Below are 27,487 nucleotides of genomic sequence, written 5' to 3'. Positions count from 1 at the left end.
GCACAGACACATTTAAAAAAAAAAAAAAAAAAAAAAAAAAAGAAAATACGAAAAAAAAAACTATTTCAAAATGTGTGTATAGCCTTTAAGTCACATTCTTATGGAAAAACAGTGAGTCAGTAAATTTTCACCCACTAAATGACATCACAAAGTACCCTGCTTTGAGCCCTCGGCCAGCTCACTCTCCCAGGGTACCCGGCACGCGCTCGTGTTTCAGTGTACCATAAAAATACGTTGCTAGGTCAATATAAGGAGAACATATTATAAAAGTGCAACTACATTCAGTTGAATGTGATAAATAAATAAAACTTCATCAGGTTTCAATGGTTTTTCTTATTTAATAGATAAAAAGCACATATATAAATTAAATTCTAGTATAAACATTTTTTACTGTTTGCGCAGACTCTGCATCATTTTGTAGAGCTTCTTTGCACTATAAGAAATGGTTTTCTTTACTCCTGAAAGTGGAAAAAAATAAAAAGAAATGAATACTGTAGTATTTACAGTTTTAAATTAACAAGTTTCTGGATTTTAAAATGATTTGGAAATAGAAGATTCTCTGTTGCCCCTGTAGGGTAAAATTGTCGTCATGTTTAAAGATAATCAGTCACTATGATATAACAGGGTTCTCTACTTTAAACAATCCTTTTTGTTAGAAGGGTCCTCTGACGTTTAGCAGGTCATGGGTTGTCCTGCTGACTCCGAGTAATCAGCTATAATCTTTGGATGGATGCAGCAGCAAGTGTTCAATTTCCCTGCAGCACCACCCCAGGAAAAATGAAGTATTACACAAATCCCATTAAAATCAATAGACTATCTGTGTAATGCAGAAGTGTTTGTTCCTACAGAGCAAGAGACACTCTTTTGTAGGTGCTTACCACTGTTAGTTAATAGAGGCGAGTCCCCCATTCAGGACCCCCAACTATTAGCTAAAGTTTCCTAATAGGGTATTTAAAAATGGTCTTTCTAACCTAGGCAACTGCTTTAAATGAATCTATAAGATTCCCTAATGCAACGGAAATCACTAAACAGTCCCACCAAAGTCCTAATCAGGAGGTTTGGGAGAAGCCTGCATTGTATGCAAAACACAGCTTTCTGGGTTGACTGGAATTTTTAGCCCAAAAAAAAGAAAAAAAACTATTTCCCTCACCCTTCAAATATGGTGTTTAAAGGGTGTAATTGCATTAAGAAATTATATAGATATATACGGATTATTAAGCTTGCCACTAGCCATAGGCACGTCGATAAAAGCTGCCGACCTGACCATAAAAGACAAATCAGTAATGGTCACTTGTCCTACATACCAGAGGGCTGCAGAGATTGGCTATACCTTACAGATTCAAAGATTCAGCCTGAGTGTCCTGCTTCGCCCCGCCAACACAGGCTGATCGACAGATTCCCCTGCATACATGCTCGTCAGTCTGTGTGGGTGAGGGTAGACGGATTCACTGGGTGACCCTGTAAGTCCCGATAGAACGTACTTTTCTTTCTTCAAAAAATACCACAGCAACTTAACATCCATTTTAAATGTATGCAAGTAGTTATAAAAAACATATTGTGATTGTTCGGCCATTAGTAAACCCCAAAAAATAACAATTGGCCCATTAGTTGGAAAAAGTATCTGCGTCTATGGCCAATACGCATAGATCAATCACCGTCTAGAGATGTCCTGGGGAACATTCAACGACTACATCACACAGACAATTCACAGAACACAGAAGACTTGCACCATTGTCTATGCTTTTCAGCAAAGTCATATCTGGAAACTAAACTGGCATTCACCCAAAGTACTCGCAGAACAAAACTTCACTGCTCTGCAAACACTAATGATGCAATTATTTTGGTTATTTTCTGCTTTTGTGGTACATTCATGATCACCGTTTGTTAGAGACCCACACATAGAAAGAGGTTATACCAACGCCAATGGTTGACGCCCTGAAATACCCCTTAACAATAACAACCCCTTCTGCAATTCCAATAAAATAATTGTACGGTTTGCCGCATGGTAGAAGGTTTTAATTTCTATGGCCAATTTAAATGAATCTTATTCTGCACATTCCTTCATTGTTGTATCTACCACTATATATAAGAATATGGATTCCGGAAAAGTTAGGATACACAGGGGAGGTATGCCCCTGAGCCGCAATAGGAAAAGTGGTCATTTTAAATTTTTAGGTATATTTGAAACAAATGGTGAATGAGGCAAAATAAAATGGGGTTCCTAATAATAAATGGGGCCCAAACTTTAGCCCCTTTAGGACCGGGCCAATTTTGGTCTTAAAGAGGATCTGTCACTAGTTTAGCGATAACCAATCCCCTAGCTAATCTAATAGGTGCTGTCACACTGATAATGCTGGTGAAAACTGTGTCCCAAAACGTTTATTAATTTAAAAGTTATGAGCTTTTTCGAGATATGCAAATGGGGCTATAATTGCCAAGTGGGTGTCAACACCAGTGAGTCTCCTGAGGTGGAGCCTCCTCACAGCCTCTGACGCTGTCCTATCAGCATGAAGCTGCTTCATACACAGTACTAACACAACGTGAGGTTTACTGTGAGAGACGGAGGCTGGAGGGATCACTTCAAATAGCCATATCTCGGGCAGTGATTCTGGTGGCATATGAAAGATGAGATTGTAATCTCTGATGAGTCTTCAGGATCGCAGTTCTAGCTGAGAAACAACCAGAGATATCACCAGTTGAAAATACAGTCTGGAATTGAAGCTGTATACTATATGCATATACAATTCCCATTCCCAACTGTGTGTTTAACTGGTGATACCTCATGCTAGAACTGCGATCTTGGTGGCATGTGAAAGATTAGAATTGTTCACTGTGTGTGAAGTAGCTTCATGCGGATAGGACAGCGTCAGAGGCTCTACCTAAGGAGAATTGCTGGTGTGGACACCCATTTGGCAAGTATAGCCTCATTTGCATATCTCGAAAAAAAGCACATAACTTTTAAAATAATAAAAGTTTTGGGACACAATTTTCACTAACATTGTCAGTGTGACAGCGCCTATTAGATTAGCGAAGAGATCGGGCATTACTAGTGACAGAGCCTCTTTAAAGTGCCGGAATAATTTATTGATTACCCCTGCATCCCGGCGCTTACTTTTATATTTTTTGTTTGAAGTAGCTGTATGAGACTTTGTTGTTTGTGGGACAAGTTGTACTTTATGTAAATGCCATTTTTTGATACATTTACATTATTGTTAAATATATATATATTCTATTTATTTTGGCAAAAATGCAGAAATAAAGCAGTTCCACTGAAGGTGTTTTTTTTTTTTTATAGAATACACCGATCATCTTAAATGAGGTTATACATTTATTGTGTAGGTAGGTTTTTACAATCTTGGTGATACCAAATTTGTGTATATTGCTTAATGCTTTGGGACTTATATTTAATAAAGTTTATTTATTGTAAAATATTTGCATTTGTGTTTGGTTTTTTTTCATTAAGCATTACTTTTTTTTATTAATTTAACTTTGTAGTCCAATTGTTTTTTGTTTTTTTATCTTTTTACTTTAATGAACTGGCATATATCTATATGCCAGTACATTAGCCTGTTTACTGATCGTACACAGGAAGTTTTTTGGGGGATTTTAGGGAAAATTTAGAACTTTATAATAAAAAAAAAGGTCCTCTTCATGTTATAAGACTAGAGCAGGAGGACAATTTACGCACGATCTGCTGCGCGCTCCATGGTAATGTAGTGAATTATGCAAGCAGTCGAAAAAAAGTTGCAGGTGACGGCAAGACAGAGGCATCAATAGAAATTAAAGGGTAACTAAACTTTCAACAAACTTCTGACATATCATAGAGACATGTCACAAGTTTTGATCGGTGGGGATTTGAGCACAGAGACCGATAGCTAAAACGAAGCGGAAAGCAGATGTAGCGGTGCACGGATTCAATAGACAGACTATGGACCCATACACCAACCGCTCGGCTTTCCGAGAAAAGCCGATCAGAAACCAAGCGGCTCAGTGCTCACCCGAAATTTCCTGCCCCTTCGTTTTAGCGATCGGTGGGGGTCTCAGTGCTCAGACCCCCACCGATCAAAACTTCTGACATGTCAGAAGTTCATTGAAAGTTTAGTTACACTTTAATACTGACCTTATTATTGACCTCTTCATATATTGTATAAAGTAATATCATGCAGATAAATGGTACAAAATTTTTTTTAGAAACCAAAGCATCCATGTGAATGACAGACAAAGCGGGATCTCACAACTACTCCGGTGATTCCAAATAAAAGTAAACCTATCATGTACACAAAAACCAAACCACAAAGGTCACCCAATTCTTTTTGTCAGCAAATATAAGGGGTTGGCCAGGACAAAAAAATATTTATATAATCCCTATAATAACTGTAAATACCATCAGGGGGGGCCACGGGGGCGTGGGCGATGAGAGAAGACGGGCAGGCAGTGCGGGAACTCCGAGAGAGAGAGGAGGAGGGGGCGTGTAATAGCAGAGACGACATTCACTGTCTTTGCTCAGCCAGAACCGGGAGAACAGAGACACGGCACGTCATCAACTAGGTTTACAGGCAGTGGGCCGGGTGGAGGTTTCAGGAGCGCTTCAGAGCTCCACCTCTGGTCCACTGCCTGTAAATCTAGTTGATGATGCGCCGTGCTTCAGCTCTGCCGGAAGTGCTGGCTGAGCAAAGACACGGAACGTCAGAGAAAGTGAAAAATTGATTCTGGGTGCGGTGACGTGACCACACATTAGAAGTAACACCACAAGATATAAAGATATTATATTAGGTTAATTGTACATGTCATAATTAAGTTAAAATAGAAATAAAATGTATTCCTGGACAACCCCTTTAAGTCCAATTAACACAAGAACTATAATACATAGATAATGTGTAATGCACTAAACAATAATATATGAAATATTCAAAGTCACGGTGGCATAAGTAATTTAAATGGTGCCAACTTCATTCCACACGCTGCATAAAGAAAATCTGCAGAAAACCTGTATATATTCTATATACAGAGCAGCTGTATCTTACGCTGAATCCTGTATCAATCAGGTCCGCGGGCCTGACGGGTTCAGTGTCAGCAGGATCCACTTTTTAATCCATCACATCTAAGGTCATAACTTAGATGTGATCGATTACAGGTGGATCCTGTGTGTCAGAGACACGCAGGACCCACTGACAATGAACCCGTCAGTCTCGCGGACCTCAGGTCTCTTCGCAAGATACAGCTTCTCTGTGTACAGAATACAAACCAGCTGTATCTCAAAAAGTAAAAGTAATTATAATTCTAAACTATTTAGAAAGTTGCACAAAACTCACTGAGAGACAATTTTAATTTAAAAAAAAAAAGTTGCGAATGGGGGCGAGGGAAGGTTAGTCTGCAGATGGCTACTGGTTTACAGTGAATTTGTCACAGCGTGAGATAATCCCTACTGGTCTGCAGGCTTTCATAAAACCCAGATTGGCTTTACCAAGAGAGCTCAGAGTAATTCGCCAAGAGCCCATTGACAGGCAGAGTGTCCTTGATAAAATATTCAGCTGGTACACAAACCAATGTGGATACAACCCCACCGCCCGCATTTACTTTACTCATCTATGGCACTGCAACTGTTCCAGCATGTCTCACCATCTATAACCAGCTGGCACCCAGGATCCAGTGGTTTACATGAATTATCACATTGAGGCTCGAGCGTTGGAAGAACTCAAAGACTGGGTTCACACGTGGAGGTAAAGTAAACAGGTGAAATATTAATTTCACTTGTAAAAATCAGGCAGCCAAAGTCTGCATTGCAAAACTGCGGAAATTCGTGGTAAACCGCGTGTGGTTTTGCCGGACGGTTTTTGGCCACATAGCACACTACCTTAAGAAGTAGTGAACCCTAACCACACAGTGATGCAATCACTAATGCTGGGCAGAGGAATTTTATAAATGTCCCAAGACCAACATCACCAGATTGGAGACATGTTTTCTAAAAGTAAAGCAGGAGATTTTCTGTAAAATAACAACAAATGATGATGAAGGCATGAAATAGGTTTTGTCCATTGGAAAAGCAGAAATAAAAAGAACAAGCAATGAATTAACCATTAGCTGCCACTTAGATATTTTTATGGCCAAAAGTATTTGGATGCCAAGACATCACCTCCATCAGCATGATGAATATCTCATTCCAAAACCATGAAGACGGCAGCGTAAATTGAAAAGATATGTACAGCTTTGTAAGTTTTTTTTATTATTAAATGAATGCAACTTTTAAAATCACTTAATGCAATTTTTCTATGTATCCGGTGTATTCTATGCATGCTGTCTGAGCGGACGGCTCGACTGACGATCACATCTAAGTTCATAACTTAAATATAATCGTTATTAGGTGGATCAGTATGAGACACGCGCCACCCTCTCTCAGCCGAGTCGCCAGTTCATCTGAACTGAAGGAATTAGCACAGACAGAACGATACAGCTTCTATGTAAACAGGATAGATTAGTAAAAAAAAACAGTGATTTTAGAGTTGCATAAAAACACTAAATATATTCATTTAATAAATTAATTTTAACACCTAACACCCTTTCCTCAATAGGATCCTGGCAGTCGTCATGCAACCAATGTTCATGTGACTAAGGATGACCACTTCCCCGCAGTGGCAATATGAGAGAAGCAGTAGACTTGAACACTCCTTAAACTGTGCCGACACTTGTAATTAGACGTCAGCACAGTGTATGTGGATGGTGCGGACGTGATGTACAGCTGGTGAGGTTACCCGCCTGCTCCCTTCTGAAGCCGGAAGAGGAGTAGCAGGTAACAGAGGTGTGTGTAAAACACACACATATATATATATATATATATACTTTATTTATTTTTTTAAGCTTCCACAAGTGCTTAAAGGGGTTAAAGTCCAGGATTAAAAAAAACATGTTTGCTTTGTTCCAAAAACAGTGCCCCACCTGTCCACAGGCTGTGTGTGGTATTGCAGCTCAGCCCGTCCACTTCAATTGAGCGGAGCTGCAAATTCAGACACAACCCACAGACCGGTATGGCGTGGTTTCTGGAAGGAAGCTGCCATGTTTTTCTAATCCTGGATAACCCCTTTAATATACCCTACCAAAAGAAACCCAGAAAGACTGCCTATTCTCAGACTTTTACATCCATTTACTCACAAAACTGTTACTACAAGGTCGAATGCACACAGTTCTCTAGATTGTCTTTGTATGATGTAACGTTAACATTTCCCCTCACTGAAAGGAACGCAACCCAAACCAGAAGAACATTCTCAGACCCTTATCTGTCCTTCACTAAACTTTTTAATTGGCATTAAGCCTTCATCTGTCAGACTGCCAGGTGGTGAAGCGTGATCCATCCCTCCAGAGAACGCGTTATTACAGTCATGCATGCCTTCCATTACTATGGTGATATCCAGCTTGTGGGTGGCTACTAGACCACGGAAACCCAATCTATGAAGCTCCCAATAAATAGTTAATTTTGCTGAAGATGCTTTTAGTAGGAGTTTTGGAACTTCTGTACGTTTTTTTTTTGTCTATGGCAAAACATTATATGGCTGTATTCTTGATTTTTTTGTGGCTGAAATGGTCTAACCCAAGACGTACAAGGCTTATTTATTCTGTGCCTTCTTCAGCTGCTCATTTGAGTTAAAAGGGAACAATTCACCATACAGGCCCCTTTGTATTATGACATATCACGACTAAACTAATAAAAGTACACCCCCAATAACAAAAGGTTCTGTGTAACTATGCCATGCCAAATTCTGCGTGCCCTATGTGTCACTATAGCAATTGGTGCTACATTAAAAACACACAGAAAACAGAGAGGGAATGGCCCTTTTTAGGTGTATATAGAGACATGGGTTACAATAGCGTGTCAAATACAAGAGGATATTTTTTACTTTCTTTACTTCGCCTTAAAGGGCCCGATTTATTTTCCCCCAGAAACGGCGCCATGTTTCTTAAATGGCTGTGTCTGGCAGTGAAGCTCAGTGAATGGGGCTAGGCTGCAATACCAGACACAACCCTTGGGAGAAGAGTGGCGCTATTTCTGCGGGGGGGACGGGGACCTTTTTTTCTAATCCTAGACAACACCTTTACGTTTATAAAGCATTTTTACTAAACAGAACTGGGATTGGAACCGAAAAGCGTCAGAAGTGCAGAGCTTTCTTTTATACTCCTAGCTTTAGGAGCCACTCCACACGTGGAAATACGCGTTTACAAGCTCTTAAAGTATTTTGTAATGTATAGTGGTCAGAGGATTTGTTCTAAAGCTCTTACCAGCAGTGACTATCCCTTTAGCGCTTTGACTCAAACTGGAAGATTTCACGATGCCAAATATCGCTGTAGAGAGATGAAAAACAGATATTACTCATCTCGTTCACTTAAACTAGTTACCGTTATTCTTCACAAACATGCTTCTGAAAGGGGTATTCCCAACTTCAGCATTTATGGCATATCCAGCAGATATGCCATAAATGCCATTCAGGTGTGGGTCCCAGAGGACCCTTACATATCACAGGTGTCTGGTGACCCCTGTTCACCGATTCCTGACCTCCGCCTGCTCCATTCAGTTCTACAGAAAGGCAACGGTCAGTGTCTGTGGCCCTCACCACTGAAGTCTACGTGAGTTACAGAAAAAGTGGCATACTACTTGTTGGAATCGGAGAACTGTTCTCCTGATAGGTGCAGGGGGCAGAGTTTGGACCCACACATTTCCCGTGGATATGCCATAAATGCTGAAGATGGGAATATTGCTTTTAAGGCTTAGTACACATACACCAGACAAAAAATTGTTCCGCGTATGGGCATCTGTCTATGGACCATCCTGTTTGTTATTAGGATTTACACAAACGAAATACATCAATCCATAGATTTACAATTTGGCTATTACTTCATTACATTTTGTTATAAGCGACACAACTACAAGAACATGGAGGATTTTTTAATAAAGGACTATTTAAGCATTTTTTATTTCACACTGTGACCCTGTGGGATCATTCAGGACCTCAGGCCCCTCTTCATTCTGTCATATCTCAGGTCATGAAAGTAGGAGGCCCCCAGGGCAAACAATAGAGCGCTCTGGAACGCCTGTCAGTAGGAAGAGATGTAAGAGGATGAGGTGATGAAACAAATGCCTTTAGGAAGCAGAAGTAGACGGTCTTATTCTTCTGTCATAAACATGATGGAAAAGGATATTCAGACCCTGCAGTTACTTTGGTTGTCTGACAAATATTTATGAAGTCTCATACATTGCCAGATTCTCAGATATGCGCCATTGTCTGGGAGCCAATTAACATCGTCGATCGATCGCCGTTACAGATAGATGTGGCATTAGTGTCTTTTAAAATGCTTGTCTGTTTTAGAAAATCCATTTTAAAATACCGTATTAGCTCATTCTAAATTAAAGGGGTTTTCCATTGAGAAAAATAAATAAATTGATGTCCTATCCTAGATCGGTGGGGGTCCGACTCTCGGCACCCCAACCGATCATGGGGCCGCGGCGCTTGTGCGGCGCTTCCCCTTCATTCCCTTTACTGCTCTGTTTTGTCAAACACAGACACACTTGTAGTGGCGGTTCACAGTATCACAGACTTCTCCCCCGTTTGAGCAGAAGAAGGCTGTAATACTGTGAACTACCGTACAAGTGTGTCGGCATTACGGAGCAGTCACAGGAATGAAGGGGAAGCAGCACTTGCATGACCACAGCGACCCCTTTAAAATAGCTAAAAGGTGGGGGTGCATAGAGTCGAACCAGTAACCACGCAGCGTTTGGCAACAGCAGCAGAACCCCCCCCCCCCCCCATTCCACCACCCAGAAGATGGGGGAAGGTTTTCAGTATATGGATGATTGGCTGTAAAACATATAAGATTAAGCGCTACTATCTGCACTCTTAAATCGATTGCAGGCATTACTGCTGTCCACACACTACATCTGGCATGGTGGCATAGTTTGATGACTTTAGACACTATGTAAAACTGCTCCTCTACAGGAATCTTCTCCAGATTGTAAACACCATTACATAAAAGCCGATTCCACTTACAAAGGAAATCCCCGCAAAAACTCGCGTTTACCATTGTCATTATTCATCATCGGAACGAGTAATTATTCGGCCCTCTGTTTGCTAAGCAATGGCTGGATATGTTTCATTTGCAGATCTCCATGCTCTAGTACAGACCTGGCCCACCATCGCCCCCATTGTGCTGGTGGTGCATATTGATATACAGCGTGGGCTCCTACCCTCCCGCTAGTTGCGACTGCAGGCAGCCAGAATGTTATGTTCTAACTCTATAGGGGGGGGGGGGGAGAGAGTTGTTAAGGCTGGCGTTTTATACACCAGACTTAATCTAGAGAGCGCCGGATTTAGAAGTGCCTAAATTTAACACATCGCTGGCCATCTGTGCCCCAAAAAGTGAAATCTACTCCAGCTATGAGCTTTGTGCTGTGGTTTATGCCAATTTCTGGCATAAATTATAGTAAATTTGTTGGACCGCGGAAGGCTACGGCCTTTCCGATAAGTCTTGCCCACTTTTTGGTAGAGTACCGTGAGTAGCGTAAACGCGGAAAAGTTGACATTTTGAGGCTTTTCTACGCCAGCACAGAAACTACATACACTGCAGCAAAGTGTATAAATACCCCATTAGAACTAAAGGGAAGACCAGCAGTATTCTCACTATGAAGCTCTTACCTTGCTGTACCACAAGCCCACAGTCCGGGTCCTGGGCTACTTGTAGTAATACCTCTTCCACATCCCGATTCCTCCCTGGCTGGTCCACAAGAACGGTTATATTCTGTTGTAACGTCTTTGGCAAACTCATTAGCTGCAAAAACTGACCCTCTGGACTCTTATCTACCTAAACATAAAATAAGAAAATTATTACACAGCGCGCTAAAAGTGAGTTGTCAACTTTGTTTCTAAAGTGGTGGTACATCAATGTCCGATCGTTGGGGTTCAGACTCTCGGCACCCCAGACAATCAGCTGTTTTTGTTTCACCTTCCCACCCTTTACTGCTGAATACTGTGAAACGCCGACACACTTGTAGCAGCGGTTCACATTATTGCAGCCTTCTCCCATTTGCAAGCGTCGCAGCCCCTTCAAAACCGCTGATCGGTGTGTGACGAGACATTGACGGCCTCTCGCTGCAAAAACCCCTTGTACTTATATTGATATTTACTACAAGTAAATCATGCAAGAAAATGATAAGAAACTTTGTAATACATTTTATTAGGGGGAAGGAGCATCTTTTTCACCTTCTAGCAGCCTGTGATTCCCCTTTCCCTGCCTGCAAATGTTCACAAACCTCCTCAGTCTCTAAAAGGCACATCTTCAGTAAAACAGTAATTGAAGTCCCATAGGAGAGGAGACGTAGGGGGCAGTAAGGGAGATGAAGCTGCAGTCCCTTTACCTCAGCCTGTGTGTGAGACTCATGTTGTAAAAAGGAGGGGAATCAACATGAGGCAGATATCTGATCGGCCAGAGAATACAGCACACTCTCCAGCTCCGCATTACAAAGAGCGCCCCCACTTTATTAAATGAAAACGAACATTTACATAAACGAAGAGGGAAGGAAAAATACCCAAAACATGCAGGTTATACGCAATAGTTCTGGCCGCACCACATCTAATACACATTTAGATGCTTAACCCCTAAACGACGGATAGATCAGTCACAAGAAGGAGCTAGTTCCCGCATAGCGATGGACACTGTACCCACAAGATCAGTGGCAGGAGCACGGCTGTTATGCACAGCCAGGCTCCTGCCGCAAGCGAAGCGCTCGATTACGGTAGTTTAACCCATTAGATGCCGCTGTCAATAGCGACAGTGGCATCTAATGTGTTTGACAGAGGGAGAAAGCTCCCTCTGCCAGCCCAACGGTAGCCCGCGACAAGATCGCGGGCACCGATCGGTTTCTATGGCAGCCGGGGGCCTAGCAAAGGCCCCCAAGGTCTGATTCAGCAACTGCCTATTAAGCCATGCCAGAGGTATGGCCTAATATATTGCCTGCCAGTTTTACACTTATAGGTAATAATGCTTTGTTATACTTAGTATGCCAAAGCATTATATAAGCAATCAGAAGATCGCAAAGTGAAGTCCTTTAGTGGAAGAAAAGAAAAAACAGATAAAGTTTATGAAAAAATAAATAAAAAGATTACAGTAAAAACAAAATAAAACCACTTTTTTTTTCCCAACGTTATTATTCGAGTCGTTACAAACGCGGTCATAACATATTTGTGTATGTGTTATTTTTTGTACACTTTTACTAAATAAAAACTCTTTTTCTCAAAAAAAAGTGGTTTTATTTAGCAAAAGTGCACAAAAAATAACACATACACAAATATGGTATCACCGCGTTTGTAACGACTCAAATAACGAAGTTAACATATTAATTAAACCGCTGAGTGAACGGTGTCCAAAAAAACATAAAAATTCCTTTTTTTCTCCTCTGCAAAAAACAAGCCCACATATGGCTATATCGGCGAAAAAAAAAAAAAAAAAAAGAAGATCCGACTCTTGGAATGCGACGGTGCAAAAACAAATAATATTTTTTAAACGTGCAAACATAGGAAGACATAAAACCTTTATATATTTGGTATACCCATAATCAAGCCGACCCATAGAATAAAAGGTAACATGTTATTTACGCAGCATAGTGAACGGCGTAAATTTATAACGCGAAAAGCAATGCTGGAATAGCTGCTTATTTTCAATTCTCTCCTAAAATTATGGTAATAAAAGTTAATTAATGTATTATATGCATCCAAAAATACAACTCATTCCGCAAAAAAACTGGCTCACAAGGCTATGTTGACGGAATAAAAAAATAAAAAAAAGTTATGACTCTTGGAATGCGATAGTGAAAAAACAAAATAATAATCCTTGGTCATTAAGGGGCGATTGTGAATTATTGTTGTTAGTTTTTTTTTTTTTTAACGGTGACAATGACCCTGTAAGCCACGAAAAGGAATAAAAGGTTTTCACCCTCCTTCCAATGTAACGAGCGCTGCAGAACAACAATATTATGACCTTGTGTACTGTTCTGATCTGTTCCAGCATATATATGTATATATATAATTAAATGAGTTTCCCGCAATTACAGGAGTGGGCAGTTAACAAGCAGAACAATATTTTTAGGTCATCAGAAACAAGTAAAACAAATAATAATATTGATCAACTGAGGTTTATACAATTCCCTAATATTTACTGCACCTTCAAAAGTAGTTTAAGATGTTCCCTTGAAATGACAGTATCCTCAGTTACGCCCCATGCACACGCACGTGCTTTTGCGGCCGCAATTCCCCCGAAAATCCAAGGGAGAATTGCGGCCCATTCATTCCTACGGGGCCATGAACACGGCCATGGTTTTCACGGTCTGCGCATGGCCCCGGTGCCCGGACCGCAGAAAGAACGGACATGTCTTATTACGGCCGTGTTCTGCGGTCCGGGCTCATTGAAAATAATGTGCACAGGCGGCTCGCGGCTGTCACTCCGTGGCCGGCCGACCCGGAAATCACGGCCGTGCACATGGCTACGGTTGTGTGCATGAGACCTTAGAGCAGTATGGAAAAAGTCACATAAATAATAAAGTACATATTGAATTCACAATCAATTTCTTCATACCATATTCTTTATACAACAAATACCGTAAGCCCCTTTTACCTCTATTTTGCCCTGTGCCGGTTTAAACACAGCCTGCGGACACTCCTGTAATATGTTACTGTATAGCTTCTGAAAATGTCCAATGTTTGGTCTGACAATATTCATCACCTTGGCTTTATCTTCACCAATTATCATCCTAAAGTCGCCTAGCAAGAAGGCATAAGGAGAGAGGGGTAGAATCGCAAGTGGTTAATATGATCATTAAAATATCTACAGACATGCTGGATAACAAAGAACTAAAGCTGCCCATACACCTATAATACCTGTCGGCAACCGATATTCCTTCCGACTCCCCCATACACCCACATGCTCGGTCAAGTGTACAGGTGTCTTCAATGGGGAGAAGGGAATAAGCCGCAACCAGACTCCTCTTACCTCTGCAGGAACAAAGGATTGGGCATTCTTAAAGGGAACCTGTCACCAGCATTTCACCTATTGAACTTTACTTATCCCTCACTGGCCGCTGCTATCAAAACTTCATTGCCGTTATCCCCTCTCCTAAACTCCTCCTCCAATTGTAAATAACGGTCTGCAAACATTTTGCGTTTTTTATCGTAATAATCCGGTGTTCCTTTGTGCGCACACACCTGAAGAGGACATCAATGCACAAGCGCTGGATTTTGTGTGATGGGGAAAGGCGCGGAGCTGTCAATCAAAAGTAAGGCGGCGGAGTAAACTCGGAAAGACCTGAGGAATGAAGATTTTACTCTTTTCCGCTCATTAGCATATGGTGTGGAAACAAAAAAAAAAAAATATACTAAAGCTACAGAGCCGACTAAGAAGACAATTATAGGTTATATAGAAATGATTTTTCACCCACTAACACCAGGTAGTTGCTGGTTTAATAGGTGAAATGCTGGTGACAGGTTCCTTTTAAATTTAACATGACTGATCCTTTTTTCACTTGACATCAAGAATGGATCGGGACTAAACATACACAAAAGATGGTCGCCGTCCCGGCGAAATCGGCAGGTTCAGCCGACTTTCATCTAATGTGTATAGGCACCGTTATGCTGAGAACATTCAGTGCCTCTCCTCCTGCTCACAAATACTAATAAAACAGTTATGAGCAGCAAACCTGCATTTTAATTAAAGAAATAAAATTAAAAAAAAATCAAGGAAAGAAATTTTATTAGTTTATTTTTCATATTTGATTCAATTTTATTTATTATGTTTGAAAACCTTCTAGTGAATCTTGTAACCATAACAAAGGCAAATCCGATTGTCTGCTCATCATTCAATTATACAACAGCGACCTGGAATAAAAACCATTCAAGGCAATTTAGAACAAAAGACAGATAATTGCCACACAAAAATAAAATAAATTTACCCCCCGAAGGAGATTAAAACAAGGAATTCAACCAGTCCCCGATATGAACACTCAGATATTAGGATACATCTTACTCCCGTTCATTCTCGTGCAAAAACTGGAGCAAATCTTCAAGAGGATCTGTCACCAGTTTATTAATTCCCGATCTCCAAACTAATCTAATAGGCGCTTTGCTGCTGATAACTACACTGTGATTGGTTTTAAAAAAACGTTTATTATTTGGAAAGTTTGAGCATTTTTCTAAATATGATAATGTGGCTCTAATAGCCAAATAGGAGGTGACTATTTCTTTTCTCTCTGGGTGTAATGTTTTCTGTATGACGCTGTCCAATCAGCATACAGCTTCTCCCCCTTCCCTGCCCAGCAACACAGGGTGATCATATAGTATACAGCTTCCATTCCCGACTGTGTATTCAACTGGTGATATCTCCAGCAAGAACGGCGATCCTGGCATCATGTGGAAGCCCGAGATATGGATATTTGAAGTGATCCCCCTTCCCTCCAGCCTCAGTCTCTCACACGGTGTGAAGCAGCTTCATGCTGATAGGACAGCGTCAGAGGCTGTGAGGAGGCTCCACCTCAGAAAAATCGGTGGGGTTACTTCCCACTTGTCTAATAAAGGCTCATTTACATATTTAGAAAAAAGCTCATAACTTTTAAAATAATAAACGTTTTGGGACATAATTTTCACTAGCATTATCAGTGTGACAGCGCCTATTAGATTAGCTAAGAGATAGGGCATTACTAAACTAGTGACAGATCCTCTTTAATTTCTGTATATACAAGGACTAAATGTGCCTCCTCATACCGGACCATATAACAAGCTCTCACCAGAGTATGAGAGGCCAGTAATCTGTAGGTAGAGATCTTCTTCCGAAAAGCTTTCAGGTAACATGAGGAATGAAGCGAGGACGGCACTCTTCAGATTGGTGGTCAGTGCGGCTCGGAGCCGCCCGTTTTCTTTCTGCACCAGAATTTTCACCTGTAAGGGGCATGTTTGCGCAGGATGAAGATGTCTTTCAAACGTCACATTGTATGAATACATGAAAGCTATCAGAAACGAGAAGGAATGGAATTGACATCTATAAACGCTTAGGTCGCCTCGGATTTAATATTCAGATTTTACATAGATTCTCTATTTGATTCTCCTCAGGATATGTTCATTCCTGAGACAACCTCTGTAGATGGAATAAATGAGATATGGAAAAAAAATAAAAAGACTTCATGGCAAACACGGATTGTAATAAATGTATTAAATTACATGACCTAGAATGTCAAAGTAACATTTTCTGCCATCTAGTGGAGAACATGAATACTGTTTGTGTATATGTCACAAAACCGAAAAAAAGAAGCTATACAGGATTATGTAAATTATGTAACAAAGGTATATAATCATTTAGCAAAGGGTAGGATTAAAAGAAGATACCCACATTTATTTTTAATGTGGGTGGCTGCAGCTCCTGTAACCAGTGATCACATCCTACCCAATTACACCACAAAGTTAAAGTTTGCAAATGTTTTGCTTTGCCTTTTTTTTCTCTCTTTACATACACAGCCGCTTTCAAAATGCAGCTGGTTGCCCTTGGAAACAGACAGCGGCAAAGCCCCACTCTGCGGACAATCAACTGATGTGTATGGCCTAGCCACAGGACAGCAAAAGATTTGGAAACGTAACGTTACACACGAATGGAGAAGAAACCATAAATTACTCAAAAGCCGTACAAGATGAGAAGAAAAGAGTTTCCAAAGTTATTTAATATTTTAACACCTTAATGACCAAGCCTGTTTAGGCCAGGGTTATTCTCATTACAGAAAGTGATGGCATATCGCTAGGTTATGGCATAACTTTCCTATTAGTGTTGGTTTGACCCCCACCAGGAGCACCGCTGTGAAAGAAGAACTTAGGCTTCGTTCACATCTGCGTTGGGGTCCCGTTCTGACGTTCCGTCAGAGCTTTCCTTCAGAACGAGACCCTAAACAGACACAAACGGAAACCAGAGGTTTCCTTTTCCATCACCATTGATTTCAATGGTGACGGATCCGGTGCCCATGGTTTCCATTTGTCTCTGTTGTGCACCGGATCCGTAGTTTTGCCGGAAGCAATAGCATAGTCGACTACGCTATTGCTTCCGGCAAAACAACGGGTCCGGTGCACAACAGAGACAAAAACGGAAACTATGGGCACCGGATCCGTCACCATTGAAATCAATGGTGATGGAAAAGGAAACCTCTGGTTTCTGTTTGTGTCTGTTTAGGGTCCCGTTCTGACAGAAAGTTCAGACGGAACGTCAGAACGGGACCCCAGAGGACGCTGCGAGGTGGGGTATAGAAAAGATTTTGTCATTGTTTTTTTATATTGATCTGGGTTCACATATTACATAAATTCTTCAGGTCATGGAGATACCGAATGTGTAGGATTTTTGCTTTTATGTAATGTGTGCATAACTCGATGTATTGTATTCCCTCTAACTTAATGGCTTTAGGGTTACCTCCACGCATTGCCCATATGTGTCTAGCAATTGGCGTGTCTTTTTATTGAGGATATCATTGTAGTGGTCCCTTATGCATCTCCTAAATTCACATTTAGTTTTGCTTGACCCGCTTGGATAGACAATTAATAAATTCTCTATTCGTATATTCTTTGCCAGTGGTTGTGCTCACAAAAGGTCTTAGATATGAATATGGAGTCGCAGGCCAAACATTTGCCACATTTGAAGGTCCCTATAGGTTCTCTGTTAAGCCAGCAGTTATTCTGAGGTGAAGGTTTGTAGTGACTTTGTACCAGTTTGTCTCTCAGGCTTTTATTTCTTCTGAGGGTGATCAGAGGTCTTTCACCTAGCAGCTCCTTCAGCTCAGCATCCTTCATGAGGTTCCCCCAATGTTTCTGGATAACCCCTCTGACTTGTTCATGAGCCCCATCATACGTCCCTACAATGCGCGTCTTATTATTATTTACAGGTACTTTTACTTTGGGCATTAGTAGGTCACTCCTTTTGGTTTTGATCCGAGAATATGGTCTGGATAGGCTCTTTGGCGGAATCTCTCTCATATCTGCAGCTTGTAGCAGAAAAACCCTAGTATTTGAGCAGTTTCTCCTGAGACGGAGGTATTTTCGCTTTGGTAGGCCTCTTTTGAGGGCATATGGATGGGCACTCTCCCATCTCTTTATCTCCCTGACGAGCCAGTATAACTGATGAAACGCGTAGGAGCAGGAGCTCTAGTTAAGAAAACGGACTGAATCATAGGGACAGGTTCCTCCGATCCAAGTCCGTTTAAGCAGGAGCTAGGCTGTCATTAGAAAGCTGCGCACCCACTCCAGTATTGGCACGGGACATTCCTGCAAGACTTATTCTACAGCACGGTAAAAAGACGGCATTATAGATTACGGCCCCTTAAAGGGGTTTTCCTATATTCAATATTTATCACCTATCCTGCGGATAAGGCCGGATTCACACAAGCGTGTTCAGTCCGTGTTATATACGGTCCGCAGGTCGGCCGCATTTCCCGGACTGAGCACACTGCAGGGAGCCGGGCTCATGTTTTCAGTACGGGACAGTTTTCCCGCAGCGAGGCAGTGACCCCTAGCGTCATAGATAACGATGATGCTAGGAGCCCGGCTCCCTGCAGTGTGTTCAGTCCGGGAAATGCGGCCGACCTGCGGACCGTATATAACACGGACTAAACACGCTCGTGTGAATCCAGCCTAAGTGATAAACATTGATTATCTGAAAACCCCTTTAATGACCGCCATAAAGATGCATATTAGCAGTCATTAAGGGGTTAAGTAAGTGATTGGTTGTTTTCATATCATGGGGGACAGTGGTTACTGCTCAGGACTCACAGGTTTGTGTAAGCGGCCAGCAATATACAACGTTCTCCAATGCAGTAAATCTTCAATGAGCGTATCCGTGCTCACAATGCCATACTTTATCACCTGGAAGAGAGACGCCAGTGTTAGAGGTGTGAGAACTATCAGAATATAGCAGAGTGGCGCAACATGGATTAATCTATGGATACGACAACTGGGCCCTTTCCATTGTCAATAGGGTGTGGCCCTACACAAACATCAGTAGGGATTGCCAGACTTTGTAGGGACACATCCCGTTGACAAAGTGAAAAGGTCCAGCTGAGAATTGTCAAATTTCCAGGAGGAATAATAGAGGAACGGCACAATGCATTTTTGTAAGATACATCATATTTTTCATGGGGACTACAAGTATTTACTAAAACAGAAGTAATATGGTATAAAACAAATACTGCAATATCAGAGACTACAATACCACAATATGGTGTCCCTATTAGGGATGTCACGATACCAGAATTTGGACTTCGATACCGATACTTCGTTTAGTATTGCGATTTCGATACCAATTCGATACTTTGCCAACAGTAATAATAAAAAAAAAGTTTTCGGATGTGAGGCGCGAGGTGTGATGAATTTAACCTCCATGTTCCTCACATTAATAGTAATTAACCCCATCATGTTTCTCAGTCATAATGGGTTAATGTGTAAGGTACATGATGGGGTTAATTACTATTAATGTGAGGCACATGGAGATTAAATTCATCACACCTCGTGCCCCACAATAAGTGATAGAAAGCAGTTTTTTTTTTTTATAGCGTACACATCATAAATGATGCAAAAAAATTGTTGTGAAGGTTATTACGGTTGCGCCAATATGTGAATATTTTATGTATTGATACTTATTTTAATGTTTTAAAAAAAATACACATACACCTTTTTTACATTTAACATTACTTTGTTTTTACTTTATTTTTAAACTTTAATGTACTGGCATAGATCTATATGCCAGTACATTAGCCTGTGTACTGATAGGTATGTCCTAACAACTGCCTGTGTACTAAGTATGCCCTAACAGGAAATATGGTAGGACAGCCCTGGAGTCCTTCAATGGACCCTGGGCTGTCTGCCCATATATGGTATGTCCCTCAATCGCGTCACAGGGAATTTCTGTGACGCGATCCAAGTTGCATCCCCCTTTCACACTTCCTCTTGAACGCTGCAGTCCGCTGTGATCGCAGCATTCAGGGGAATGGCGGCGGAGATAAGAGGTTTCTCTGATCTCCGCCATTATAGAGCGGGGCTGCGGCTGTGTAATACAGACATTGCCCCGCTCCTGACAGTAAGTGCACGCGCGGTCTGCATGAGGTGATGCGGCCGACGCTGCACTAATGAGCGGCAGTTCAGGCACGGAGGACAGAGCATGGGGGTGTTTTGCAGTGCGCCTGCCATGTTCTGTCTTCAGTGCCGGCGCTCATTAGTGCAGCGCCAGCCACATCACCTCATGCGGACCGCGCGCACTTGTCAGGACTCCGGAGCGTGGCAATGACTATCACACAGCCGCAGCCCCGCTCTCATACATTCATGTGTTACTATACTTAGCTGTGCGGACGCACAGCTAAGTATCGAAATACATGAAGTAACGGTATCAAACCGTTTGGGGATGCACAGTATCGAAACAGTATTGAAGTTTCGATGCATCGTGCATCCCTAGTCCCTATGGATTCTTGGTTCAGCATCCCCACGCATGTCGCTCTCAATAATTGATACTGCATTATTTTTATACCGTATCACTTATTGTAGCATTTTTTTTTAATTTGACAAATATACGCTATTGCACGGTTATCTTTTGAGTGAAGATTTTTACACCATATGTATGCGTCCCTTGAATTCAATCTGCTCCAGTCCTCCCAGCCACTGATTGTTGACACCGCTGCAGCAACCCGTACACCCGTGTGATCGTTGCAGCCAATCACTGGCCTCAGCGGTACTGTGCTGTATTTACTCACTTAGGCCAGTGATTGACTGCATCGATCACTTTGGTATATAGGCACATCATCACTGCAGCCTGTCAACAAACAGGGCGTGGGAGGACCGGAGAAGCTCTGCTGGAACGCCAGATAATCTGTTGCGTGAGTAATGGCTCTTTTTCTTTTATTGTATCCCCCCTAAGCCACTTTTTTGATTAAAGAGGCTCTGTCACCAGATTTTGCAACCCCTATCTGCTATTGCAGCAGATAGGCGCTGCAATGTAGATTACAGTAACGTTTTTCTTTTTAAAAAACGAGCATTTTTGGCCAAGTTATGACCATTTTTGTATTTATGCAAATGAGGCTTGCAAAAGTACAACTGGGCGTGTTGAAAAGTAAAAGTACAACTGGGCGTGTATTATGTGCGTACATCGGGGCGTGTTTACTACTATTACTAGCTGGGCGTTCTGACGAGAAGTATCATCCACTTCTCTTCAGAACGCCCAGCTTCTGGCAGTGCAGACACACAGCGTGTTCTCGAGAGATCACGCTGTGTCGTCACTCACAGGTCCTGCATCGTGTCAGACGAGCGAGGACACATCGGCACCAGAGGCTACAGTTGATTCTGCAGCAGCATCAGCGTTTGCAGGTAAGTCGATGTAGCTACTTACCGGCAAACGCTGATGCTGCTGCAGAATCAACTGTAGCCTCTGGTGCCGGTGTCTTCGCTCGTCTGACACGATGCAGGACCTGTGAGTGACGACACAGCGTGATCTCTCGAGAACACGCTGTGTCTGCACTGCCAGAAGCTGGGCATTCTGAAGAGAAGTGGATGATACTTCTCGTCAGAACGCCCAGCTAGTAAAAGTAGTAAAAACGCCCCGATGTACGCACAGAATACACGCCCAGTTGTACTTTTACTTTTCAACACGCCCAGTTGTACTTTTGCAAGCCTCATTTGCATAAATACAAAAATGGTCATAACTTGGCCAAAAATGCTCGTTTTTTTAAAAAGAAAAACGTTACTGTAATCTACATTGCAGCGCCGATCTGCTGCAATAGCAGATAGGGGTTGCAAAATCTGGTGACAGAGCCTCTTTAACTCGGAAAACCCCATTAAGTTAAAAAAAGACACATCCAAAGTTCAAGCTTTCCCAGATCTATATATACAGTGGAAATAAAAAGTCTACACACCACTGTTAAAATGGCAGGTTTTTGTCATGACAAAAAAAAAAGATTCATCATTTCAGCACTTTTTCCACCTTTAATGCGACTATAAATCTTTTAGGGTGGAAAAATCAAAATAATGTGGTTGCATAAATATTCACACCCTTAAACTAATACTGTGTTGATTTACCCGTTGACTTTATGACAGCATTCAGTCTTTTTGGGTAGAAGTCTATCAGCATGGCACATCTTGACTTGGCAATTGTTGCCCACTCTTCCTTGCAAAAGTGCTGCAAAACTGTCAGGTTGCGAGGGCATCTCCTGTGTACAGCCCTCTTCAGGGCACCCCACAGATTTTCAATGTGATTCAGGTCTGGGTTCTGGCTGGGCCATTCCAAAACTTTGATCTTCTTCTGGTGAAGCCATTCTTTTGTTGATTTGGAGGTTCTGCTTTGGGTAGTTGTCGTGCTGAAAGGTGAAATTCCTCTTCATCTTTTTAGCAGAGGCCTGCAGGTTTCTGCCAATATTGCCTGATATTTGGAATGAACGGTTCATATTTCCCTCCACCTTGACTAAAGCCCCAGCTGCAGAAAAACCGCCCCAAAGCATAAGGCCCTGTTCACACAGTTTTTTTTGCAGGCAGAAAATTCTGCCTCAACATTCCATCTGGAATGTTGAGGCAGAGTTTGATCTGACTGCTCGCCGTTTGCCGCGTTTTTCGCCCATGGCCATTGAGCGCCGCGGGCAAAAAAGCGGCGAAAGAAGTCTTCTCTACCTCCCATTGATGTCAATGGGAGGTCAGAGCCGTAAACGCCCAGAGATAGGGCATGTCGCCTCTTTTTCCTGCGAGGCTGTTTTTCCACTCGTGGGAAAAAAAACGCCTCCCATTGAAATCAATGGGAGACATTTTCGGCTGTTATTTGGCGCGTTTTCCAACACGGTTTCTGCGGAAAAAAATACTCAGTGTGAACAGGGCCTAATGCTGCCTCCACCATGCTTCACTGTGGGTATGGTGTTCTTTTGGTTATGTGCAATGTTGGCTTTGCGCCAAACATACCTTTTGGAATTATAGCCAAAAAGTACCCCCTCGGTCTCATCAGACCATAACACGTTTTCTCACATGCTTTTAGCAGACTTGATGTAGGTCTTTGCAAAACAAAGCCGGGCTTGGATGTTTTTCTTTGTTAGAAAAGGCTTTCGTCTTGCCACCCTACCCCACAGCCCAGACATATGAAGAATACGGGAGTTTGTTGTCACATGCACTACTCAACAAGTACCTGCCAGAAAGTCCTGCAGCTCCTTTAACATTGCTGTATGCCTCTTGGTAGCCTCCAAGACCAATTTCGTCTTTTCTTTTCATCAAGTTTTGTGGAACATCCTGTTCTTGGTAACGTCACTGTTGTGCCAAATGTAATCCACTTCTTGATGACCGTCCTCACTGTGTTCCATGGTATATCTAATGCCTTGGAAATTCTTTGGTACCCTTCTCCTGACTGATGCCTTTCAACAATCAGATCCCTTTGATGTGCTGTAAGCTCTTTACGGACCATGGCTTTTGCTGTCACATGCAACAAAGAAAATGTCAGGAAAATCCTAATAGAACAGCTGAACTTTATATGGAGTTACTCAGAATCACTTTAACTAATGGCAGTTGTGTACGGACTACTATTTAGCATGAGTTCAAATTTAATTGGCTAATTCTGAACACAACCACATCCCCATTTATAAAAGAAGGTGTTCACACTTATGCAACCACATTATTGTAATTTTTTCATTCACTCCTCTAAACGATTTCAGTTTGTTTTTCAATGGAATTGTACAGATTATGGGTCACATTAAAAGGTAGGAAAAGTTCTGAAATTATTCATCTTGTACTGATTTTTTGATATGACAAAAACTGGCATTTCAACAGGGGTGTGTAGACTTTTTATATCCACTGTCATTCATTGCTAGATTAGTTAGAACCCTCAATGTCATTGTTCATTAATCTTAGCCCTTTTTTAAATGCTGACATTATCTGCCATTACTACCTCTTGGGGTCAGGCATTCTATAGTTTAAATGGGTTGTCCAGACATGGGGCGGTTTTTCATGCTAATGACCTATCCTCAGGATAGGTCATCAGTATACGAACGATAGGGGTACAACACCTGGACCGCACACCGATCAGCTGTTCTGGCTGCAGTGGTCGGTGCTGGAAGCAGATGGCTCTGGTCACAGTATAGCGGCCGTGCTGCAGTTCTGCTCCTATGCAAGTGGATAGGAGCAGAGGTGCAGTACGGCCACTATACAGTGTAACTGGAGCTATCTGCTTCCAGCACCGACCATTGAATAACATTCGATGCCCAGAGGCAGCCAGAACAGCTGATCGGTGTCAGGCCCCCACCGGTCATACAGGTCATTAGTATGAAAAACAGCCCCATGCTTGGACAAACCCTTTAGCTTCTCTAACTGTAAAGAACCCTTTCGTATAATGTCTGAAACACCTTTGCTCCACACGTAATGAATGTCCCCTGGTCCTTTGTACAGTTCTAGGAATAAATAAAACATTTGCTAGTTCTTTATATTGACCACATATACGTGTAATTAAGATTACCTCTAAGGCTATGTTCACACTGAGTTTTTTTACATGGAAACCGCGTCGCAAAACTCGTCAAAAACAGCCCGAAAATGCCTCCCATTGATTTCAATGGGAGGCGGAGGAGTCTTCCTCCCGCGTGCGGTAAAACCGCCTCGCGGGAGAAAGAAGGGACATGCCCCATCTTCGGGCGTTTACGCCTCTGACCTCCCATTGACTTCAATGGGAGGCAGAAAAAGCGTATTTCGCAGCATTTTATGACGAAAAACACTGCGAAAATCGGCGTGCAGGGAGAGGAAAATCTGCCTCAAACTTCCAAACAGAATTTTGAGGCAGAAATTCCGCCTGCAAAAAAACTCAGTGTGAACATAGCCTTAGGAGTCTTTTTTTTTTTCCAATCTGCATAAGCCTGAACTATCCTCTTACAGCTAAAAATCTAGTCGCCTGCACTTGAACACCCTTAAGCTCTGCTGTAACTGATATTCAGTCATGCTGGAGGCTTGTGACCCGACCAGGTTTAGTGCTGACAGAGTGAGACTGTGTAGGGACACGCGCCCCTTGACTAGGAGACAACACTTCATGAATTTCTAGGAGGAATAACAGAGGAATGGCACAAAGCAGAGTTCTAAGAAAACATGTTCCAAATTATGTAATCTCATGGGGAGTATTTACTAAAATAGACATATCAGGAGAGCTGGACAGATTCTAAGGCTATGTTCACACGTACAAGTAAAAACGGCTGAAAATTACGGTCCGGTTTTCAAAGGGAAAACAGCCTCTGATTTTCAGCCATTTTTGAAGCAGAAAACGTTTTTTTGAGCGGTCTATCAATTGACCCTATGAAAAACAGCTCCAAAAACTTCTCAAGAAGTGACATGTTCCTTCTTTTTAGGCAGCGTTTTTTTAAAATCAGCGGTGCAAAAAAACATCCCGTCTGAACTAAACATTGATTACAATGGGAAGGTGTTTGAGTACCATTTTTCGAGATGTTTACGAAATACGCTGCGTGTGAACATACCCCAACACACTGAATAAGGAGAGATTTGTGGATTCCTCATACCAGGGGTGAGGCTGAGAATTCAAGAGTGAAGTAGAAGACAATCCAGGGCATTACTGGTTACACGATTCCAATAAGAAAAATGTACTGATGCACCAAGTGCTGCAAAACCAGCGACATTTAGGTCACACAACCTTCGCCCAAGATCTGCACATCAGATACATTGGTGCACATGTCATTTTCTCTATTTCACTGGTACATTTCCAGACATACTGAAAAAATAGATTGTTACACCAGGACAAGGCAGAGACAGGGGAAGCTTTACAGTATGAAAGACCATGAGATACTCCTGGAAGAGAACCAAGAATATTATACAAAGCTCTCCCACATACCTTCCCATCACATGGAACCAGGGTGTTATAATAGACACCCGCGCCACATTTATTCTGTATGTTACTTATTTTCTTTGGTCCCAAATATTTCAGGACAGAATAGTGACTTTTGTTCTGCATCAAGTTCATAGTATGCCAAGTGATAGGGTCATCAACTGCAAATACAAAGTCCACCATGTTCTAGGGGAAGAAAATCAACATCATTTTTACTAATATAAAGTAATAAAATAAAATTGTTCATGTCATGAGAAATATATAAAAAAATTAATAAAATAAAAAAAATGTGTAACGCTCAAATTATCAGGGAAAAATCTTTACGTTTATGGCTGGCCTTATATATGTTGTGCAGGTGAATCAAATATATTGTTCCCTGTTATCAGCCAGTATGGAAATGATATTGCCAAGCACTAGCCCTCATGAAAGAGTCAGTACGGATATCAATAACGCCCCCTACTGGATACAGTAAAAGTTGCAAGTCAATAGAAAAGGCATTTGAATGATTGTTAGTGATTATATATGTAAGTGGGATGCGAATATTTAGTATTGGGCAATAATCAGTGATCCCCTGTCCTCTCATCTTACCTTGGCATTGGTCTGTGAAGCCCCAATCTGCTTGAACACTGCAGATCCATAAGCAAAAGCGAGGCTGATATCCTGGGGGAAATAATTCAGGATCCTACGAAACTGATATCCTGTGCTCTGGAGAGCTGGCAGTGCCATGATCTGTGACCACCAGCCTCACACACTGCACATTGTAATCCAGGTGACTACTGACAACACATCAGAATGCTGACACACACAAGAAACGTAGTGCAGAGCTTACAGATCACTGCACACAACAAGCAACGACAATACACACACTGCAATCCAACCTGCACACATGCACACTCACTTCCGGGTGCTGTGGAACGCACACGTTGATTGGTTATGTCTTACACCTTCTACTATTGGCTCATGTGTGCTCTGGTTCGATTAGTCGGGTCTGACCTATTCAGGTAGAGGGAAGGCATGAGGCGATAGTACTGCGGTTGAGCCTAGAATGTATGCACTTGGAGTTTTTTGCAGGAGGGAAATCTGCCTCAAAATTCCGTTTGGAAGTTTGAGGGTATGTTCACACGAGGGCGTCCGTTACGGCTGAAATTACGGGGATGTTTCAGCCTGAAAACATCCCCGTAATTTCAGCCGTACCGGCATGTGCAGGCGCTTGAACGCCGCGTCAATTACGGGCGTAATTAGCGCTGCTATTCATTGGAGTCAATGAATAACGGCTCTAATTACGGCCAAAGAAGTGACAGGTCACTTCTTTGACGCGGGCGTCTATTTACGCGCCGTCTTTTGACAGCGGCGCGTAAATATACGCCTCGTGTGAACAGACAAACGTCTGCCCATTGCTTTCAATGGGCAGATGTTTGTCAGCGCTATTGAGGCGCTATTTTCGGGCGTAATTCGGGGCAAAAACGCCCGATTTACGTCCGTAAATAGGCCATGTGAACATACCCTGAGGCAGATTTTCCTCTCCCTGCACGCCGATTTTCGCGGCGTTTTTCGCCCGCGGCCATTGGGCGCTGCGGGCATTAAACGCCGCGAAATACGCTTTCTCTGCCTC

General features: G+C 42.1%; 1 protein-coding gene across 2 annotated transcripts; it reads right to left on the bottom strand.

Annotated features, from left to right (window-relative positions):
* Positions 1 to 318: 318 nt before the first annotated feature.
* Positions 319 to 26,781, bottom strand: TAMM41 (TAM41 mitochondrial translocator assembly and maintenance homolog). 2 transcript variants are annotated; one of them, XM_075832350.1, is made up of 8 exons: positions 26,464 to 26,781; positions 25,882 to 26,061; positions 18,819 to 18,911; positions 15,809 to 15,959; positions 13,648 to 13,793; positions 10,677 to 10,842; positions 8,269 to 8,331; positions 319 to 458 (listed from the first exon to the last, which is right to left on the bottom strand). In XM_075832350.1, the coding sequence occupies exons 1-8, from the start codon at positions 26,599 to 26,601 to the stop codon at positions 388 to 390; spliced, it is 1,008 nt and encodes a 335-aa protein (XP_075688465.1). In that variant the 5' UTR covers positions 26,602 to 26,781; the 3' UTR covers positions 319 to 387. The 2 variants fall into 2 exon arrangements, with proteins under 2 accessions (XP_075688465.1, XP_075688466.1); XM_075832351.1 differs by lacking the exon at positions 25,882 to 26,061.
* Positions 26,782 to 27,487: the final 706 nt, after the last annotated feature.

Source organism: Rhinoderma darwinii, chromosome 7, assembly GCF_050947455.1.
Source record: "Rhinoderma darwinii isolate aRhiDar2 chromosome 7, aRhiDar2.hap1, whole genome shotgun sequence".
Taxonomy (NCBI): Eukaryota; Metazoa; Chordata; class Amphibia; order Anura; family Rhinodermatidae; genus Rhinoderma; species Rhinoderma darwinii.
The sequence above is the reverse complement of the archived record's forward strand: the minus strand, read 5'-3'. Positions and strand labels throughout refer to the sequence as shown.